At 38.3% G+C, this 23,295-nt stretch overlaps 1 protein-coding gene across 6 annotated transcripts in view; it reads right to left on the bottom strand.

Moving 5' to 3' along the window:
- Positions 1-23,295, bottom strand: part of AHCYL2 (adenosylhomocysteinase like 2) — a 162,868-nt gene that overhangs the window by 28,242 nt on the left and 111,331 nt on the right. For 2 of the 6 annotated variants that reach the window (XM_069462665.1, XM_069462662.1), the window contains exons 2-4: positions 12,526-12,637; positions 3,985-4,128; positions 3,433-3,533 (exon numbers count right to left, since the gene is read on the bottom strand). In XM_069462665.1, coding sequence (XP_069318766.1) covers positions 3,433-3,533; positions 3,985-4,128; positions 12,526-12,637 — 357 coding nt within the window. Of the gene's footprint in view, positions 1-3,432; positions 3,534-3,984; positions 4,129-12,525; positions 12,638-15,938; positions 15,996-22,025; positions 22,083-23,295 lie in introns of those variants that run through there. The other 4 variants (XM_069462666.1, XM_069462667.1, XM_069462664.1 and 1 more) reach the window with 4 other exon arrangements.

Below are 23,295 nucleotides of genomic sequence, written 5' to 3'. Positions count from 1 at the left end.
AAGAATGATCTTAAGACTTACCTATAAAGCCATATAAATCATCTAGGAAAGAAAAGGGATTGGAATCAAGAATATAAGAACCGAGAGTCTGTTGGCTATTAAGGCTCAAACAGGAGGCAGAAGGCAGGCAGGAGAGGGAGGAGGACAGCACTTAGAAGCTGGTTTAACTTGACTCCAAATCATTATCATTTAGAAGGAGTAGCAATGGAATCAGGTTAGAACTACGGAGACACACCTAAAATATATAAACAGATCCATGTCTATTAGAAACATGGACAGGAAACCATTAACTGTGATAGTTATTTCAGGAGCATGGGATTATAGGAGACTTTGTCTTTCTACATTATATATTGTGGTAATGTTTGAATATTATAAAATGAATGTAAACTAGTTTTACACTCAGAAAAATAAGACAGAGATTAAAAATGAAGCAAAATTCCTTTGTAATTATTTTTTTAAAGGAAAAAATGTGGGTGGAAACAACAAAATAATATTAAAATTGGTAAACTAATTGTGATTAATCCATTAAGAATAGAAAAAGAACCCTTCAGGGTGGTAATGGTCAGTGAGCCTAGGAGTAAAAAACAAACTAGATATAATTTAGCAACATGAGACAGTAGAGAAGCACTTACTATTTTAAGCTACCACACTGAAGTTTCATGTCACTGACTGAGGAAGCCCAAAAAAGGTTTCAAGAGTGTTTCTGCCTTGATTCATTAGCCTGTAGCTCCAAAAAGAGACAGCATTTCAAATTATTACATTAATTTTGGGCAGTCAAGGTGCTCTTTTCCTCAGAGAACATATAAACCAGAAAAGTCTCATAGCAAAGATGCTAACAGCAGTCATCTGTATCTTGAGGAATCTCAAATGTTCTTAATTAGGAATGTGACCATACAAGTGTTGTGCTTCAGGACAGACAATCTTTTTGAAAAGTGACCTACCCATACAAATGACCAGATCTTATAAATCCCATAAAAGACTCCAGACCATTTCTCAATATACCAATTTCCCTGTAGTGGTCTCATTATGGTTGGCAACTCAGTATCTATTATATCTTTGATGATGACTCAAAAGAGGAGATTTTTGAAAATTGTGGGGATATTTTTGGTTGTCACAATAACTGGAAAGGAAGTGCTACTGGCATTTAGTGGGCAGGACCAGGGATCTGGACATTTTGAAAGTGCAAGACAGTCCCTTACAACAAAAAATTGTGTCATATCTGATATAATTTTCAAACGTCCCAGTGAAAGTTCACATGGGTAAAAAATGCATGTATAATTATCTGAGTTTGGAACCTAACTCTAATTTACATACTAACAAAAAGTACTTTTGTAGTTTTAATATATAGTAGTTTTTCCAGGAATGCAACAACTATGAAAATCAAGAGAAATCACACATTTTTTGTTGTTCAGAAATTTACAAAGAGTTGTTTACTATTTTAGAATATCATAATTTGGCAATGCTGCTCTGATACTCTGGAACCAATAAAACATTTATATCTGCATTTTTTTTTTTTTTGAGACAGGGTCTTGCTCTGTTGCCTGGGCATGAAAGCAGTGGTATTATCATAGCTCACTGCAACCTCAAGTGATCCTCCTGCCTCAGCCTCCCAAGTAGCTGGGACTACAGGTGTGTGCCAATACGCCAGGCTAACTATTAGACTTCATCTCTATAGAGATGAAGTCTCACTATGTTGTTCAGGCTGGTCTTGAACTCCAGACCTCAAGCAACCCTCCCATCTCGGCCTCCCAAAGTGCTAGGATTACAGGTGTGAGCCATTGCGCCCAGCCTCTATGTGCATTTGTAGCACTCTCATTCAAATAATGCTATGAATAAGTACAAATATCTGACTATTCTAGTATATGCTGAAGCATTCACATATTGCAATACACATTATACTTTCTTTTTATTTTCCTTTATATTTCAGTTAAGATTTTTATGTTGATTTAATAAAAATTGTATGTACCTAGATATGTTATATTTGAATTCCATTTCAGGATAATTCAGAGACACTGCAATTTATTTATTTTTTTATAGAAAGGGAATAAGGATGGGAATCACTGGTTTAAGCCAATCATGGTAATTCCAGCGCTCTTGCCAGGACTGGTAGAGCACAGGCATGTGATTCAGTTCTGCTCAATGAGACACAATGGAGTATCCTGTAGGACTTCCGGGAAAGGTTTCCTTGCTCTTGAGAGAGAGGAAGAAATGGTCCTTCTTCCTTTTCATGTCAGTTTGTGATGACTAGAATAGCTGTGACCTTCTTGCTATCATCTTGAGGGTGAAGTAAGCACACTGAGGAGGCAGATCTAAGTGAATTACAGAGAGGTGGAATTGGAGCCCTGGGATCCTACATCTGAAGTCTACCTTCTCTTTGGATTTTTAGCTACATTATGTAGTAAATTCCTGTAAGTCAGATTTTCTCTTATTTGCCTCTGAAAGCAGCCTAACACATAAGGTTGCCTTGCTTGTAGAAATGACACTGGAAGGGAAGATAAGGGGAAACAGTATAGTATAACAGTGGAAGCATGAGCTTGCTTATCTTGATATAATAGCCCCCACCCCCATCCCACGGTTTCACTGTCTGTGGTTTTAGTTACCCAGAGTCAACCAAAGTGTAAAAATAAGTGAGTACAGTACAGTAAGATATTTTGAGAGAGAGAGGCAAGATTCACATAACTTTTATTAGTCTTTGTTATAACTGTCCTATTTTATTATTAGTTATTATTGTTAATCTCTTACTGTGCCTAATTTATACTTATCTCTTGGTATCCATGGTGGATTGTTCCAGAACTCCCTTGGATACCAAAATGCAAGGATGCTCAAGTTCCTTGTATAAAATGGTAGAGTATTTGCATATAATCTACACACATCCTCCCATATACTTTAAACCATCTCTAAATTGCTTTTAATACCTAATACAATGTAAATGTTATGTAAATAGTTGTTATACTGCATTTTTTATTGTTGTATTTTTTTCTTGATTATTTGCAATCTGTAATTGGTTGAATCCTTCGATGCAGAACCTGCAGATATGGAGGGACAACTGTATAAATTATACTTTATCACAAGTATGTACATATAGGAAAAAACACAGCATATATAGGGTTTGGTACTATCTGAGGTTTCAGGCATCCACTGGGGGTCTTGAACTTATCCCCTATGGATAACAGGGGAAGTACCATATATTGAAGTTCAAATCTTGATTCTGTAATTTATTAGCTGTATAACCTTAAACAAATTTCTTAAGCCCTCTGAGCTTTCTCATTTACAAAATAGAAACAGGAATACCTGCTTTACATGGCCATTCTGAGGATTAGTGAACTAATATTTGTTAAGCTCTTAACTTGGTGCTTGGTATGTTATAAGTATTCAGTAGCTGGTGGCTATTATTAACTATAGTCATTAAGAGGAGAGAGGAAAAGTACTCACAGCGGTCTGAGCAGTGATGTGTGTGCAACCCACAATTTTGGCTCCAGCCAAAGGCTTTTCTCCTTGAGCTCTCTTCCTCAAAGCCATCAGTGCAGGCATTTCTGAAAAGGCCCAATACATATACAGCAATATTAAGGAGGACAGAAAAAGAGATAAAAGAATAAACAGAAAAACTTATTCTCTTAAGTTATGATCCTCCCTGCCCCCTATCAGGTTAGATTAGGTCTCACAGGGGATCAAGACGTTAAACCTGAATTTTCTTTTATGAGGGCTTTCAGAGGCAAATGCTCCAGGGTTCTGATTCCCTATATTCAGTCCTCCTTATCTAATCTCTCTCTCTTTTCGTTATACAGGAGTTCCTTCTAGACTTTTCATAGTTTACTCCCTTCCCACAGTGTTTCCTGAGTTCACATTTCTTTCATTGTAAGTATTCTTCAATATAACACAGAAATTTCACAAGCTACCAGACTCCAGGACGTATAATGAAAAGGGATTAACATGGACAAAAAGATACACACAGGTTGAGAAGGAAAAGGTGCTTGCTTTCTTTACCTTGTTCAGCAATTTCAATTTCTCTTCGTCCAAACTCTGCCTGTTTGATGTTCTTGACACAGAAGTCACTGCTTCCCTTAGAGTTCTTTTGCTGCTTGTCCCTGGGGGATGTCTCATCATCAGAGCTATCTGTATATGAAGCCGCTGTAATGACAGAATAAAAAAACCCTGGGAAAAAATGGCTTCCTCTAAAATTCCAAACTATGGAGTGAACTGAGGCTTCTCTAGCCATCTAGAACCATACAGATTCACACCTCTGGTAAGCACATAAATGGTACCATGGAGCTGTCTCAATCATCTTTTATGGAAAGTGCTATCTACAGGTCAGAAAAGGGAAGCTGAGAGAGGCTACCAAAGACCTTCTCGCTGGATAGCATTAACTTGAAATGTAGGACTAACTTTATCTTCAGAACATGCAGAGGTCCTTGAATATGCAAAAGAGAGAGGTTATACCATGGTAGCAATAGGTGAAAGTTCCTAATGCAAGATCATGGTCATTAACCTACGAGTTTCTGGGATCCCAGCTCCCTTTCTCTGTCTGCTGATTAAATGTCTAATGTAATTTGTGTTTTAGTACAATAACTGAACAGATAAAACCTAGAAAACAGGGAACCCATGGGAAAGTAATTAAGAACCACACAAAAAGTGTTTGTCTGACATAATAGAGCTTTCTTTTTTAAGACTGGCTCTGATGAGGCTGAACTATGCCTGCAGACCCAATTAGACATTGACAATATGAAGTACTTAATGTGCTCTCCTTTCTTGCTGGCCTCAGTGGGTCCTGTGTTAGGCATTTTAGATTCCCAAAGAAGTGAATAAATCCTCTTTGGGTACAATAAAATGCTCTCCTAACGAATCCATTTAGCAATATACACTAGAGGGTGAAAGGTCTAAAATTTTTGACTGTGGCTAACAGGCAGCTGCTGCAACTGCTATTCACATGCTTAGCTGAGGTCTTTTTAGTCTTCATATAATTCTGTAGTTGCTAATCATTTGCTAGATGATTTGAAGCAATTTCCTTCCTTGATTTATGTTTAAGTTTCTGGAGATAGTTATTCCTAATCCCCACAGTTTTGGGGTGGGGTGAGGTAGAAGATATAAAGCACTGTCTATAAAGCATTTTCTATTTCTCAATGGAACAAGAAGTACTGCCATAGCTTTTAAGGGAAAAAAGCTGTAAAAGTTCAGACTATCTAGGGTCTGTGGCGCTCTACTTATATCCAGAGAATTAAGGCATTTCTGGGATTTCTTAGCAAAGGGTCTATCTCTGGGAGGGCTGTAAAAGGCAAGTCTGACCTTGCCCAGTTAATCAGGTATGGCACTACAAACTGTTTGGGCAGCAGGGGCTTGAGAATCTCTCTTGGAACTGGAAAACTGCCCTAGAGCAAAGTCCTAACACGAGGCAACAGGAATGAACATGGGCACCAGGGGAGGTGAGGGAATTAGTAAATATCCCCAAAGAGACTTTTGTTCTTGAAAGGAGCTAATCTGTACAAAAAGTTTGTGGTTCCCCCCCTAGGGTGAGAGCTCAAAGTACTTTTGGCAACAGAGCCCAGGAACAGCTTTCTGGACAGTCTCTCTTTCACTAATCAATATTCAGAAATAGCTGATGAGTTAGATGCTTAGGGTATCCATGCTTCTACCACCTGAGAGACAAAGAGATGACAGCTATCCCTAATCCTGATCCAAAGTTACAGGAAAAATTGCTTTTCAAAAAAGCTTTTACATTCAGAATATCCTGAAATTTCAAATCCTTTTCCAGAGCCATGATGATTTTTATGCTCTCCAATGGCCATTTAAATATAGTGGTCATGTGTTTTAGCGTCAGACTTTGGTTGAAGTCTTAGTCTTTGCATGTATAAAGTGGAGGTGATACCAGAATCTATGTAATAGGGTTGTTAATTTATTCATGTATTCAGTCATTCATACATTCAATTGTTCATTCAAATTTTAATCGTGCACCTACTATGTACCAGCTATAGTTTAGGTACTGGAATAGAGGACAGATATGGTCTTTAACTTAATGGATTTTTCAGTCTAGTAGGTAAGCTAGAAATGAAATACCTAATTACAAAATTAATTAGAGTTTTCTGCAATACAGTTGTAACATGTGCTATGAAACAGAAATCAAGATGCCATAAGACCACATAATAGGAGGACATGACTTGCCAGAATCATGTTGTTGAGAAGATTAAGTAAAGTGTTTAGTGCAATGCTTGGCATATAGTAATTGAGCACTCAAGAAGTTACCTGATATTACCCACTTTTGCACATATTTTAAATTCCCCACCAGATATAACATCTTTAAAGGTTCTTACTCAGCTTTAGGATTTTGAATGGGAAAGGAATGACATACATACATTATTATTTTGCAGTTTCCTTTTTTTGTACCTCTGTCATCTCCTACTAATCTACCAAAGCAGCAGGTGGTTGGCTGGAAGTGATTAAAAAGGTTGAGACTAGAGTCCTAACTCTACCCAGAATAGCTCTCCCCTCCTATGCCTCTTCAGCTTCTAAGGATGAGTCAGGAAAAAGAAAAACAAACAAAAAAAAATCAAAATAAAATTTCCCCTTAAGAGAAGCATTCCAACTTTTGGCTTTTTTTTTTCCCAACTGAAAGAAAAAAATTATTTATACCACTTCCTTATTCTAAAAGCTAGAGAAAACAGTATTTTACTTTCTTAACAGTAGTCAACTGGTTACAGTTAATTCAACCAATGTTTTTCTTTGAGCCAAAATGTGTTTGTTTTTAAAGAGCCCTGTATAGAGACCTGCTATCAAGTAAGAACTGAAAGCATCTCTTGTCTACATTGTACTAATACGTGGATCAACATGGCTGATAGACCCAGACCAAGAGAATGTGTTATTTCTGCAAACACAGTAGAAAGATTATTCCTGAACTAATGTGACATTCATTCATTTATTTTTTTAATCCATACTCATTTCTACCACTATATTTAAAGTAGCAATTTCATGAAAACAGTAGAGATAACATTAAGGATTTTTCCAAGAAAATTTAGAAAAACCCAACACATATGTACATACCTGCTAGAATAGAGTTTCTAAAGTCAGCATACTCTGAAGCCCAGAATCATAATTTAGTTAAAAATGAATAATCAATAACCTACTAAAGTACAGATCTGAGATCCTAGATCTAGCTTTACCCCTAATTGGGTAAGTGACAAATTTTCAATTCATCCAACTGTAAAGCAGGGAGTGTAACAGATCTTCTCTTTCCCTATGCTCTTCCTTTACCCTAACTACCACCAGAAAAATGTTATGAATAAATGAGACAATATCCAAAAAGGGTTCAGTTTCTAGGTAAAAAAGTAATATGGAGTACAATATAACTTTACTGTGGAATGTTCTCTCGCTTCATGATTTCCCAGAATCAAAATATAACTTGATGAATCACTAATCCACAATCTAGCCCATAGAAGATGCATACATACGGTCTATGGCTCAATCCTGATTAAGTCTTACCTCCCAGCAGCTGTGATATTGTGGGTTACTGCTAGAAGCAGCAGCAGTCAGAATACTGGCTGAATTAGTCCTACTACACTATTTTAAGTCAGGCAACTCCCCTCGGGCCCAACCTATTCATTTGGTAATGGAATAACAGTAGGGACCTGTGTGTCAGTGTGCAGCAGATTTCACTGATGAATGACACTCTAGAAATATGTAAAAAGCTATGTTAGCATCCAAAACAATACAAACAGACAAAACTTTGTTGTTTGGAAGAATCTGAAAATACCTCAAACTGTTTAAGAACCAATTATGAATAAGAGAATTCTGTCCTCCCACCTCATCCTTAACTAATTAACTCACTACAATGACAGCTTTTTCGGAAATGTATCACTGAGAATAGTCTGACTTTGAAAAAAAAGTCTCTTAGGGCTGGGTGTGGTGGCTCACGCCTGTAATCCTAGCACTCTGAGAGGCCAAGGCGGGAGGATCGCTGGAGGTCAGGAGTTCAAGACCAGCCTGAGCAAGAGCCAGACCCCGTCTCTACTAAAAATAGAAAGAAATTAGCTGGACAACTAAAAATATATATATAGAAAAAATTAGCCGGACATGGTGGCACATGCCTGTAGTCCCAGCTACTCAGGAGGCTGAGGCAGGAGGATCTCCTGAACCCAGGAGTTTGAGGTTGCTGTGAGCTAGGCTGATGCCACGGCACTCACTCTAGCCCAGGCAACAAAGCGAGACTTTGTCTCAAAAAAAAAAAAAGGTCTCTTTTGTTCATTTGCTTTTATGAGATTTGTTGCTTAGGGAAAGAGTTTTTAGAAGTTTGTTTTTTTGAGGGAGGGTCTCGCTCTGTCACCCAGGCTGGAGTGCAGCGGCATGGTCACAGCTCACTGCAACCTCGAACTCCTGGGCTCAAGTGATCTCCTCGTCTTAGCCTCCCAAGCAACTCAGACTACAAGCATGTGCCACCATGCTCAGCTAACTTTTTAAAATCTTTTGTAGAGATGGGGATTCTCTGTGTTGTCCGTGTTGGTCTCGAACTCCTGGGCTCAAGCAATCCTCACGCCTTGGCCTCCCAAAGCATTAGGATTACAGCCATGAGCCATCATACCCTGCCATTTGTTTCTTATAAAATAATTTCATGGATTATTGTGGCATTTTTCAACCTGGGTTCTGCTAGAATTAAGTTCTAATGCTTTGAAGCATTCATTCATTGTATATAAATAATGAACTTCTCTCCACGAATGGTACTATTAGTTATGTACCATCTTTTAGAGAATTAAGAAAACAGTCTATCAAATCATTTTGTGTTCTGTGATTTAGATGAGAACCCTGGTTGAGAAAGGCAGGTAGAGGTTCCTAAATAAAACGTGGCAAAACTTAGTACTAGGATCATTAGGAAGGGAGAATAGGCAATAGTCTATTTAAGCCCGTAAGTATCTTCAGCAAAATAAGCACTTTGGACAGGAAAGTATCTTTTTTTGAAATGTCATAAAACTTCATCTGGCTATTCACATATACTGAGTATATTAGAGACCTCAGCAAGGGTGTAATATATAATAAGAATGTCTCTGAACCCCTTTCACCAATATTTACTTATTGAGTACCTTTTATGTGTCAAACAGTTCTAAGTGCTGGAAATAGAGCAATATAAAGACAAAAATCTCTGCTCTCATGGGTCTTGCTTTTTAAGTAGGGGGAGAAAGACAAAACAAATTAGTAAAATATGAAGTATGTTATATGATAATAAGTGCTATGAAGAAATATAAAGGAGGAAAATTTTATAGGGAATGTTGGGTGAAGTATTTGCATAATATTTATTTTTAATGAATGAATTTAAATTGACATAAAATTGTATATATTTATTGTGTAAAATACGATATTTTAAAATATGTATACACTGTGAAATGGCTCAAGAGTGCTAATTAACATATGCATTACCTCATATACTTGTTTTTTGTCGTGAGAACACTTAAAAATCTATTCTCTTATTGATTTTCAAGAATACATTGTTATTAACTGTAGTCACCATATTGTGTATAATTTTATAAGAGTAGCCAGGATAGGACTCAATGAGAAGGTGAAATGAATAAATAATAAATATATAAATGTATGTATATATTTTTTAAAGACTAAAGTCAAGTGCAGCAGTGAGAAGGAAAGAAAGAGTAGAACAAGGAGTTCTATCTGTAACTGACCGCAAACAATCAGCTGAGATAACTCACTATCTTTGGACCAGACAATATTTTTGGTGAAGAACTGAAGGAGATAAGATAGCCAGCCATGCATATATCTGGGAAAAGAGCATTTCAGGCAAAGGGAATAAGTACAAAGGTCTTGAAGCAGAAGAGTGCCTGGCATGTTTCAAAATAACAGTAAGGAAACTAGCATGGCTGGAGTGAAATTAATAGCCAGGAGAGGATGGAGGTTTGGAAAGTAGAGAGGTGCTCAGAAATGTAATGAGAGGCTGGATGGAATAGGGCCTTGCAGGCCTTCATAAGAAATTTAGCCTTTACCCAGAGTGAGACTGGGAAGCCACTGGAGAGTTTTGAGCAAAGAAGTGACTATATTTTAAAAGAATGAATTTGGCTATTGCAAATAGACTGAAGATGGGTAAGGTTGGAACTGAGGAGCTCAATTTTTAAGACATGAGGTTTGAGATATCTATAAAACATCTAAGTGAAAAGACTAAGCAGACAGTTGAATTATGGATCCAATGTGTAGGGGAGAGATTGGACCTAGAGATAAAATATGAGAATCAAACACCAATACATGGTATTTAAAACTATGACTCTGAATGAGTTCACCTAGGAAGAAAGTATAAATGGAGAAGGGAAAAGGGTTCAAGGATCAGTTTTGGGGGCTAATTTCTATAGTCACTGAAATTATAATGCATGCTGAAAATGGTCCCCAAGTTCTCATTGTCATGCATTTGCATATCTTCTCATATTTAGAAAGCTGTGAGTCAGTTCCATTATTCTTGGGTTTTCAGTTGATGGGCATGGAATTCTTTCATCTAACTTCCCATTTCTCTTTTATGAATATGCCAGGAAGCAAGAGTTTTCCAGGATCACACAGTAAACCAAACATGGATTAAAAACTAGATACTAGGTCTCTCCTAACTCCCAGTCTAAGAATCAAGGCAATAGACATCTCCATTCAGAGTTTGTTTAGAAGGGCTTGACACCTGTTCATGTGAAGGGAAAAAAAAGAGAGAGAAAAAAAGAGGCAACAATGCCTGTGATGCAGCTGCTAAAGGAGCAAACAATCTTAGGTTTCATTTTAAAAGCAGAGTTTATGGGAATAACACTTCTTATAGATTAGTTCAGGCCATCTAGAGTATTATGTTGATAGGCATAATATTCTTAAAAGGTCACTTTAATCTAGAAAATGTCCAGATGAGAGTAACCAGCACAATGGGATATCCCAAAATCAGGCAATCAAAAATGGGAATTTTTATGTATAAGTAAAATCTTTAAGTTCCAAGGATTATATAAGAGCTTATCAGGAGATAAATAACTATATAAAGCAGGGAGCACCCTATCATCTAAAATGCTACCAAAGAGGCCAGCATTCAGTGGGAAGCTGAATTAGATCTTTAAGTTCTTTTTCATCTGCAGGATGTTTGACTCTCTGCTTCTGAACTTAATATCCTTAAATAGATATATTCGGTTGACAATTTTTGACTTATAAAAATGACAATTTCATATATTTTAATCTAAAAGGTCCAAGTTTACCAGGATGACACCAGTCAATATCACTCACCAAGGAGTTATGGCTTAGAAACCAAGGGCATCAGCTACACTCTTCTAGGTAAATAGGTATTTTTAAAGTACCCTCCCTGCACACGGGGGGTTGGGTGGGAAGGCAGACATTGGTTTCCTCTGCAAAAACACAGTTGGAGATGTGGATCTAGTGTGTAGGGGTGAGACTGAGCTGAAGTTAACATTTGATATTATCATTCAGTATCAATCTTTAGATAACAAGCACAAACCCACAGCCTAAAATGCTACATACCAGTTTATAATTCACACTTTCACAATTATTATGCTTTTCAGAGTTATATTAACCAGTTAATGAATTTTCAGCACTGCTTATTTCAGCAGAATAGGATAGGTACAAGAGTCTATATCTTTAGATAAAAATCCATCGGAATTTATGTCATAGACTTTACATCATTCACAATAATTATGGGGGAAAAGTAAAATAAGAAATATAGAAAGTGTGTAAATAATCTACCCAACCTAAAAGTTACAGCTTCCCAAGCAATCTTTCTTCAACTTTACATGATATAACTTTCCTATGTGTGTGAAGAACAAATAAAATTTCAGGTCATGATAAAAATTTTCTATTGAATATTACTATTCATAATGTGAAGAGGTAACTAGGGCAAACACTCCAATCCCTATCACATTCCAACACAAGAGCAAAATAAAATAGCTCCATATTAGATCAGACTCATACTGCGCACAGTTGCACAAGTGGCTAATGTCTTCAAGGGGTTGTATAGTGTAATATCTCATCTGGCATTAAATGATAACTCAGCCCCAGAGCACATGTACTTCAGTTAATGCCATTGCAAAGGAAGGAAGGAAGGAGTAACAAACAATACAATGTCACAGCTTAAGAGAGAAGGCAAAGAGCCCACTTAGCTGAACCAGCTACAATGTCTTCATTATTTCTTGAGGCAATTAAGATTTCCCTGTTAATTTGCAAGTACCAGATGGAGGAATGGGGAACTTTTTTTTTTATCTTTAAATGACAGAAAGAACACAAGTCTTTACACATATTGTTCAGTGAAGATTAGTGAACTACATATTCCCACCCTTCTGAGTAGATCAAGAACCCAATTTCTATAATCACTTCTGCCTCTACTGGAAAAGGAGGCCTCTATTAAGTTCCACTCTGAATTCCAAAGAGAAATCCGAAGATTCCATCAAGAATTTTGTTCTAAATTTTCATTTAAAGTATTTATTCAAAGCACAGACTAGATCATGCTTAATTAGTCTTAGATAGACAGGAGGGTCTTTTGATCATACTTATTAGCCTCAAGAGGTGGGCCTGAGTACTCACCTGAGCTGTAGCTGTCAGTAGATGACTGAGAAATAGAACGAGACAGAGAGCGACGTCCAATTTTGGTGGGACGTTTGTTGAATTCTTGCTTCTGGTCAGCAAATTGGATCTGCTAAGGAAAAGAACCCTAGTTATATAAGGGAAAAACACCTCCATTTTGAGACGGCAACTCAAGGCTTGCATTATAGGCTCTTACCTTTCTTCGCAGTTGATATGATCGAACTAACCCCTATTTGGAATGTTAAAACTTTTGAAGAGGAGAATGGTTTTTCATTCTTTGTTTCTATCAAATTTAAATCTCTGATCCACCCTCTGACTATATGCTTTTTACAATAAAATTGTGACATCCCTCCCCCAAAATAGAAATGGGATGTTCTGGTTAAAATAAATTTTTAGAAAGTTGAGTCATATTCAGAAATACCTTCTACAATTTCACTGAAAATTAAAGCTGGAAACAATCTCTGAGACTATCCATATAGCTATAAGCTTCATATATCTAGATGAGAAAAATACAAGGTACAGAAAGGTAAAATGACTTGCATTCAAGTTTCAAGATTCTCAGGAAACAGTACATAATAACTTTTAAAATGGCTTTTCATTCAGAATGAACATTCTGGAATTGCATTCAAATTCTGGCTATGCCACTCATTATCTGTGTAATGCTGTCAAGATGCTTTTGTGAGCCTCATTTTCCCATAAATATAACAGAGATAAAAGTACTTACCTCATAGGTTTCAGAGAGGGTTCAATGAAACAATGTATATAAACTGAAACATGGCAGGAGATTTAATAAATCCACTTCTCACCCCCAATCCCTACAGTTCAGTGTTTCTGTAACTCTTGCAGGTAGCCACTCTAATTTGTTAAAGACTTTCTAAAATATATTAGTTGGCTTTCCAGTATTAGTAAGCATTAATTATTTTTTTAATGTTTGGTATTACAAAATACCTAAAAGTCACAAAATTGATCATTTACTAGCTATAACAAATATAGAAGGAATGGATGATTTAATTGAATGTGCATAAATCTCAGATCATACTCTGGAAGTTGCATTTTGGACAATATCTGATAAGGACTTTGTTATAATTTTACCTCTTTCCCCTACTGTTTGAGGTTCCAGCTGATACTTTATAATACTTTACAAATCAAAGCTTACATCATTTATTCAACTAATAATTTTTCTTTTTCTCTAACTGAATGTTTGCATAATTGCTCATTCTTCTGGAATCAAGGTAGCACAAAGGAAGATCTATTGAAAAGGATAAAAGAGCTGATGGCTGATTCTACCTTTAATGATAAAAAGATGGTTCCTTTTTTTTTTTTTTTTTGAGACAGAGTCTCACTCTGTTGCCCAGGCTAGAGTGAGTGCCGTGGCGTCAGCCTAGCTCACAGCAACCTCAAACTCCTGAGCTCAAAGGATCCTCCTGTCTCAGCCTCCCGAGTAGCTGGGACTACAGGCATGCGCCACCATGCCCGGCTAATTTTTTCTATATATATTTTTAGCTGTCTATATAATTTCTTTCTATTTTTTAGTAGAGATGGGGTCTCGCTCTTGCTCAGGCTGGTCTCGAACTCCTGAGCTCAAACGATCCGCCCACCTCGGCCTCCCAGAGTGCTAGGATTACAGGCGTGAGCCACCGCGCCCGGCCGAAAAGATGGTTCCTTGATGGGCAGTGCAGATACAGTAAACCAGGATGAAAGCAGAAATTGATGGCTACACTCCTGCAATTAGAGGTAACTAAGGAGTCATTTGAGTATTGAGACAAGGGGACCAATGCCAAATGGAATTAGCTTAGCATTGCCTTGTAGGGGAATTCACAGCATTTTCATAGCTATAACAACAAATAAAGCCTGCATAGTGCTTTAGAATTTGCAAATTGTTTTTAGTAACAGGAAAAGTCATTGGATTAGAGGCTCTTCACAAAATAAAAAATGATGCAACTGACTATTTTGCCAAAGTAACAATTTATTTCAAAAGGATAAAGTGCCCTTTCTATGTATCCCCATGGGATGCACATGGAATTTCATGTACCATATTATTTCTAGCACAGCACCTATTACACGGAATATAACAGTCTACCTACCTGTATCCTCTATAAATTATAGGATCCATAAAGGCAGGGGCTATATTATTCACCCTCACATCCTCAGGCACAAATGCCTGGCACATCCCAGGCATTCAATCATGTGCTGCATCAATGAATCTGAAATAGTCTATTTTATCTTCACTGTCTGTATTTGGCTGAATATTCAGTAAATATAGTAAACATAAGACAAGTCTAAAGTTAAAAAATGATTTTTAAGAGCAAAAAAAGTTGGAAAGGAGAAGAGGGAGGGTGGGAAGCCGGGGAGGCAGATAGCAGTCAGGCTCAAAACTCTGGCTTCCACTTCATCAACCTTGTTCAAGACAGTCTTATGTCTTTATTCTTTTTTAGCAGTCTATCTAGGAAAAGAAGTAGTAATGGACTTTCTGAAGGCCACACTGAGTCACTAAGTTCGGCAGTGCCTTCTTTTCAAAAAGAATGACAGATAAACCCTGCCTCAACACAACCCCCCCAACCACACACCTGCATACACGCACACGTGCACACACATGCATGTGTGTGCACATACACATACACACTCACACCACTAGAGGGGGCCAGTCACTCTTATTCTCTAGATTTGTAGGATGGGGTAAGTACCCAGGTATTTTTAACCCAGTAACGCTAAACCATATAGATATCTAGAGGCACTATCACCTCAAACCAGTTTCTCTGAGCTGAGCTCTCTTCTCTATAATCATTTCCATTTACAGTAATCCCTCCTATCCAGAACAAGTTCAGGCTGTCTTGGCACTAAAGATGACTAGGCTGTGCAGACTGTCTCCATTTGGAACATAGGGTTCTAAAACCTTGGTTAGACACAAATTCAAGTTTCTTTAAGACAGAAGGATATTAGAGAGAGACTAACCACTTACATATAAGTTATATAATTTTTCCAAGAAATAAATGTCTATCTTTCACTGATAACCAGAATATATGAGTTAAATGGGTCATCCCTGATGCTGGCCTCCCCTCAATAATTACATGCCATTATATCCTTCACTCAACAGTCCATTTTGTAATTGACTGATTTTGTAATCTACCTATCCAGGTGTGGTATCTTGGTAGATTCAACCCCTAACTTTCCTACCTTGTCTGAAATCAAAGAGTCTTTCAAGGTAACCCTCCTTTCCATTTCAGAGAGAATAGCCTAATTCTAACAGGCATTAAGGCAAGGGAGAAAAAGAGACTGTTAAGAGAGTGGTAGCTCACCTTATGCCAGAGGGAGGGACGAAAGCAGGAAAAGAGGGAAAAAGAACATAAGCGGATGGCCTTTTACAATAATGGCTATAGCGGCAGCAAGACTGGTAAATAAGAGCTTAGCCTCACCTGGGTTTTAATCCCAGAGTTGCCATTGACAATGTATTTCTTCCTGCTGCTCAGCATAGTGACATTACCAGTCCCACTGCCACCTCTGTGGCCCAGGGACCCTTGTGGCCAGGCCTTTAAACTTTCCTCATCAGCAATTCTGTTGGCTCTGGTTCCAGCTAGCTTTTTTGCGGGGAGGGGGGACTACTCTTCCTTGGAATCTCTGAAGCAGTTCCAACAACCCCTTCAGCAGCAGAGCCCCAATTTAATAAGGCATTTCTGTTAGTGGCTCATCAGCCATTCCTAATTCTGGTGGCTATTTTGCTTTTATTTTTTTCCCAAACACCTAATTACATGGATCCTCTGACCTCTAAACCTTAACAAGTCCCTTGACAAGGCCCAACTTGCATGCGCATAACAATAGCTTATTTATATAACCAATGCACTTTTTTGCCTGCTATAATTAACTTGCTAATTAGGTTCCTTTTTAACCTTACCTCCTCCTTTTCCATGTCAGATGATTTTAGTTAACCTAGTCTCATTAGAAAAAAATTAACTACAGAGCCACTAAAACAATGAGGAACTTTATTAAGAAAGTAAGGGGAAAAAATTAATGGTGCCAAGTACTCGGGCAGCCCCTACCCTACACTGTGTCCTTGGATTAGGTAGACTGGGGACACTAGTTTCAGCTCTGTCACCAAGGAAATCATTTTTTTCAGCCTGTTATTTTACTCTTAATTGTGCATCTTTTTTTTAATCTTTAAATTTTTTTTTTTTTTTTTTAGAAATGGGGTCTTGTTCTGCTGCCCATGGAGTGCAGTGGCATGATCACAGCTCATTGTAACCTCGAACTCCTGGGCTCAAGCCGTCCTCCTGCCTCAGCCTCCCTCCATCCCTGGCTTGCTTGCTTATTTGTTTATTTACTTATTTGGTACAGATGGGGTCTTGCTATGTTGCCCAGGCTGCTCTCAAACTCCTGGGCTCACGGGATCCTCCTGCCTTGGCCTCCCAAAGTGCTAGGATTACAGGAGTCAGCCACCAGGCTTGGCTTAATTATGCATCTTTTATACAGGTTTTGACGCTTGGTTTCTAGTCTCATCTCAAGATTGTTGCTGATTTGGCATTGGGTGACCCAGTTTATTTTTTTCAAAAAATGTGTGTTTCATGGAAGGTATGACTACAAAGGGGAGTTTCTTATCTACTCAGAGTCCCCAGAATCACAACCACCTAATTACATGCCAAATAAAGACTCAGACAAAGGGCAAAGAATAACATTATTTATTTGCTGATTTCTGAAATGGACTCAATGAATAGGAAAGCTACTCTCAACTGTATGCCACAGAGATCGAGGGGGGAAGTGATTTGAATTCGTCCTTAAAAAAAAAAAAAAAAAACTGTTAAGCACAAGAAAGAATATAGATTCTTTTTTAAAGATAATCTTTATTTCTAGAGAAAAGGTCCTATTGCATAGTGTTTACTGACTTCTCTGGAAGAGAAGGGGAGGAGAACCAATGTTTATCACATGCCTATATGCACAGCCCTCACAGCCCTGTGTATATGTCACGTCTGTTAATCTGTACAAGAATCTTAAGAAGTAGGCGTTATCTTCATTTGACAAAGCAGAAAAGTGTAGCTCTGAGAGAACAAATAGTTTGCCCAAGATCTCACAGCAAGTAAGTGATGGCACTGGAATTCGAGCCTGTGTTTGCGTCAGAGCTGAAGCTTTCCACTGTATCACAGCTTATGATATTAATCGGAAGGCCAAAGAACTCCCTTGCCCCTAATCCTAGGTGCACTAGCCGCAACGTAATCCTGTTAATTTATCTTTAAATTTACTTAACTTAAAGTTACTCTTTAAATTTATTTTCTTATTAGACTGGGTCTTGGAAATGACATCATCCCAGATGATCTTGGGGCCCTGATCAAGCCATAATTTCTGAAACACTTGATCATATAAGAGTTAGAACTCTAATAGCCCTTTAACTGGCAACTTTGCCCAATGCCACTACCAAAAATGGAAACAGATTAACTGAACTCAAATATTGGTGTTCACCATCACCCATGACAATCCTGTTCTCTTACTCATAATTTCACAAAGTGAGACAGACCACTTTGCCTACTTGCTTGATGAATCTCTAAATTTCTGCTATTCCTAACAAGGATGTTCACCCTAGTACGCAGGTATTAAGCTGGTTTCTCATTTTCCTCACTCAGGTGAAAAGGAACTCCGTGGTCCAATGGCGTAAGTCACTAAACCTGAGCCAAAGGGAGTTTAGGATCCATACCAAATACAACCAGAAAACATTTTAGGATACTATGACTGACAGGAAAAGTCTTACCACTTAACAAGTTTATCTAACAAGAGTTCTCACATTTTAGCTGCATCAAATTCACCTGGAGGGCTTATTAAAGCCCATAGCTGGGCCTTACTACCAGAGTTTTTGACTTACTATGTCTGGGTGGGGCCAAAGATTAGAACCACTGCTCTAACACTATCTCCAATCATGAATAAAGTAGCCCTGATTCTCTTGACTCTCTCCTTAGCCAACCATTCTATCCTACCCATAGCTACATTCTATCCTACTCATGTTCATAGGCAGATAAGAAATGGCTATTTGAAAGTTCAGAGAATAGGGTGAGGTGATCTTTTCTTTATGCCAAACACAGGGTCTAAAGAAAACTGGGTCTAATTCTGATTTCCATAATTTAAGGCTCCTATAGATGGTTAATACATTAAGAAAAACAGGGCTCATGGGGTGAATAGAAGACCTATTTACTCTAAAGAGAATCAGGCAAAGAGAAACCAATTAATTACTTTAAAGTACATAAAGTAGTACTACACAGGATGTATCTGTATCTGCATTTCCTAACTTATGTAATGCTCATTTGTAAAATGGAGACAATAATATCTACTTAGCCTACTAAAATGTGTGCTGAGACAATAAAATAAAATAATGAGAAGGCTTTGAAGACTACATAATGATATAAAGCCTAAAATATTAATATTTCTATTCTTTTAGGTCAAAGGTTCTTAACCTAGAATCAATGGATGTCTAGAACCCCATAAAAGAATATGCAAAATTTTGTGTTTGAGTATATTTTCCTGGGGAGAGAAAAACTACATAGACAGAGTTTTCATCAGTTTTTCAAATGGGTTTCTGCAAACTACATACACATAGTTTTCAACAGTTTTTTCAAATGAGTTTTTGCTTTCAGTGCCAATCTTGACCTAGAGTTATAGTCAAGCTATCTCAACCACCGTTTGTCAAATAAAAGTTTCTGTCTCACTTCCAAGTATTAATAGATACAGTTTAAATATTCCTCAAGACACCTCTCCCTTCTAAGGCAAGGAGCAGCTTGAACAAACTCTTTACTTATGAAAGGGATTACTTCTAGCTGAAAGAATACTGGGTAACAAGCTGGCTGGGTACTCAAGAAAGTCAATCAACCAAATTTCCTATGGAAAAGTACCAAGCACTACAGAGAGCTTGAGTGGGAGGAGGAGGAAATATTAAAATGTAGAAACAAAAAAAAAGGTTACTGCTGATTGCCATGCACATTAAGATGAAGGACTAAAGATTTTTCAGGGGAAGTAAAACACATTAATAAGACAATCTTTAAAAGAATGTGTTCCCCAACCTTTCAGCAAAACTGCCTGAACAAGGCTAAGAAAATCCTTCACATGAAAGCAGCTAAAGAGCAGAGGCTCCAGAAGTTTTCCAGTGACTGATGGAATGTTACCTTGAAGTTCTACCTTGTCAATTCTTGAGATGGGGGTTCTTCAAATTTCATCCTGGCCTATTTCCCTGCTGAGAATCAGAGATGTGAGTACTGTCAGCTATCTGTAGTCTGAGTCCTATTTTCTGAGGGGCACACAAGTCCCTTTTGCTAGCGATTATTAACAAAAATGGAGATACCTTCTCTGCTAAATTTTTCTCCCGAAAGAAGGTTTGAGAGGCTTCTTGTATTTCCTTTGGTGGCAGGGATAGTCTCAGTGGAAATTTCATTATATTAATATGTAAACTGGAACATCAGTCAGACATTTGTTAAAACTCTCTTAACTTGAAATTTTTGCTCAACATGGGAGCTGGCTCTAGAGTTTTCTCTTGGGGATTAAAAGGCACTTTAACATTTCACAAGGTCTGGAAATCTATAGGCAATACACCAGAGGGTGCTCAGTGGCTACCTCTCCTGGCTAAGTGGGTATCAGTGGCAGCCTAATGAAGTACTTCCACAAACCAGGTCAGAAGTTAATGACTTACTCGGTATCTGAAAGAAAGCCTCAAGAGGCTTTGGCAAGGAAAAGATAGCAAATGAGACAATAGTGCTATTAAAGACAAATCCCTCCTAAACTCCTTATTGTTGTTCAAAAAATTACTGATCAAAGATATTTCCTGGTTTTTGAGAGAGAAGGGCCAAGAAATTGGTAAATAAGAGAGATGCCATATTAAAAACAGAGCAGAGCTATGCTTTATTAAAGAATGTTTTCTAAAAGCTGAGAAGCCCTAGATTATATCCCTTAAGCAGTAGTCACACTAACGCCTGTAGGGCAGTTTTCCTATTCACATAAACAGAAAGAAGGAAAATGAGTAAAAGTTCGGTAGGAGGCTCCTCTTGAGGGGATGTGCTAAGCAGGTGGACAGGGAGGATGCTTACTTACAGCAGTAAGAGTTACATAAAAACTTTTTTGATTCTGAGTTGGCATGCTAATGTTTAGTAGAATTCTTCTGTAATAGTACTTTATAGAAATACCAAAGTTTAGTACCTTAATGTGGTCCCTCCCCTAAGAAAAACAAATTTCTTGTTCCCCCTTCTTATTAGTGAGTGGTTAGAGATTCTAAAAATCCCAACCAGAATTATTACATGAATCCTTTCTACGAATTCTAAAACACTTACATTATTTGAAATAAGCTTGTAAATGGATGGGATTTCTTTCCGTCAAATATTTTAATAAGTGAGCACAATGTTCTGAAACGGCACCAAGAACAACAGCAATAACCGCCACAAAAATAAACAATAGTTGTAAGAACCAGAGTTGAAATGTAGCCTCCTTGGTTCGGCCTTTGTTAGGCCCACTATATATTGAATCCCATTATCAAGAGTTATTTCTTCACATACGTAATTCCACAAACACTAAAAAGAACTTAGATTATATTGTAGAGGGTCTAACCAGTTTTCCATAGGAAAAAAATATGTCTATATAAAACACAAACCTGTATAGGCTGTAAGAAATCAAGCTAAATCTAGAAGAAACCAGTTAGAAGCATAAGAATGGTTACCATTTTTAAATCAAATGTTGAAATTGGATCCAAAATATTAGGTTTTATGTTCTACCTTTTATCAACAAATAAGTCCTTATTATCATTATATTAAAACTATTTATCAGTCAAATATGGTATTTTGAAGAACTTTACCAAGAGGGCTACAGTTTCTGACTTGTAGAAATATATATATAAAGACTAGTTGATGGCGGGGGGAGAATAGTTGGGAAAATGATTTGATTAGAGTAAAAAAATGGGCAGGGAGGGGAGAAATGTTTTAAATCTCTTTAGAGACTTGAGAGAGCACCATTTCTGTAAGTTGTTTTTATTTTTTTTCTCCTCACTTTTTTTTTTTGAGCAAAGGGTCTTGCTACGTTGCCCAAGCTGGTCTTGTACTCCTCGTCTCAAGCAATCCTATCACCTTGAGTAATTGAGTAGCTGGGACTACAGGTGTGCGCCACCATACCTAACTTTCATTATTCTTTTCTTTACTCCCAGAGAGATAAAATAAGCATTAGCTTGAAAACAGAAATGCAAAGCAATCACAGGAGAATACTACCCACCCAGCACACCAGCAGCTGTAGGAAAGCCCCCGCCCACCACAGAGACAACCAGGCAATAAGCTGCCTCTGGCCAGGCAGCTCTCATACCTTCCTTACCTCCACTGGTAATTAAGAAAGAGGGTGACCCACCACATAGGAACTAATCAGAAATTAGAGTAATGAATGTTTTCCCAGCCACAGATCTTGGTAGGAGCTTCTTAGAGGTGATCTTTATCACCTGTCAGAAATGGTTGCCTCTCATTATCAAGAAAGAGAAGGAAAAACAAAGCGACCAAAGAACTCACCATCCACTCAGGCATGTGAAAAGCTGAGGTGCCCTCATTACCGTCCCACTTCTCCATAGTGCAGGCTTGGGTAAGATATGTCCTGAAGCAAAAGGGAAAGCTGGTTTGGAAATGCCAGGGTTATCTGAGTGCCTCCAAGCAGACCCAAACCTAGTGATTCAGAAGTTCACAGTGGCTAGCAGAAGCTGCATCCCTTTTCACAGCAGCCTCCTATTCAAATCAAGATCATCAGTCAATTGCCTGACAAGTTCCTTACTGGCCAGCTTCAAAGCCTTGTGCTTCTGATGTAAAACCAGAGCTGGTGCAAAGTGCTGCACTCAGGCACTGTACTTTTCACTGGGCACTCACTGTTTAATGCTACCCAAACACTCTACCCCCACCTCCACAGTGAGGACTTTCTGCAGCAACGGTCAAGCTTCCTTCTCTCCCTATGTGTAAGGCACTTGTTAATTTTCTCCCGCCCCACAGGACACGTCACTGGAGGTACTGATACCAAGATCAATAAAGATTGAGGTCAAGAAGGCACTCCCTTTTCTCAAGAGTTGCTTGATTTGGATTAGTACAGTAAACAGGCGTTTCCTTGAAATCAAGAGCTCCTTATGGCCTTCAAGTTTAAACAGCTATGCAGAAGCTCCCCATCTGCTCACACCAGGGGTCTGGCACCAAACATTGGCATATCTCAAGTTAAATTCTTATTGCACAAGAGGTTCGGATGGAGCCTGGGAAGATCTTTTGCAAGATCATAACTTCTTAGAAGCTCTGAATAAAGTTCTGGGACCACAACTCCCCCTGCTGGCATCCTATGCTATATACATGAAGGCCTAAGGGCCCTCAGACACAGAAGAAACAACATAGGTGCTGACTGTAAAGTGAAGTGTCTTCACAGAGGCTAGGCAGGCGCCACCAGAGTGTAGGTTTAGAGGACAATCATGGTTTCCAGGCAAGACTAGTGTTGCCTCACAGTCCCTATCCAGTGCCAGCTTTTACTCACAGGTCTGGTTTCAGATGAAACAGGATACCAACATGGTAGTCCTGTACGCTATCATCTTAAAGCTGCGGTCCCCAACCCCCGGGCCATGGCCCGATACCTGTCCATGGCCTGTTAGGAAACAGGCCGAGCATCACCACCTGAGCTCCATACCATACACCCCTCCATACCTGATCCCCCCACCCGTGATCTGTGGAAAACTTGTCTTCCATGAAACCAGTCCCTGATGCCAAAAAGGTTGGGGACTGCTGCTAAAGAACCTTAGAAGCTGTTTCCACTTTA

Source organism: Eulemur rufifrons, chromosome 29, assembly GCF_041146395.1.
Source record: "Eulemur rufifrons isolate Redbay chromosome 29, OSU_ERuf_1, whole genome shotgun sequence".
Classification (NCBI taxonomy): Eukaryota; Metazoa; Chordata; class Mammalia; order Primates; family Lemuridae; genus Eulemur; species Eulemur rufifrons.
Note: the sequence above shows the minus strand (reverse complement) of the source record. Positions and strands in the feature narration are given on the sequence as shown.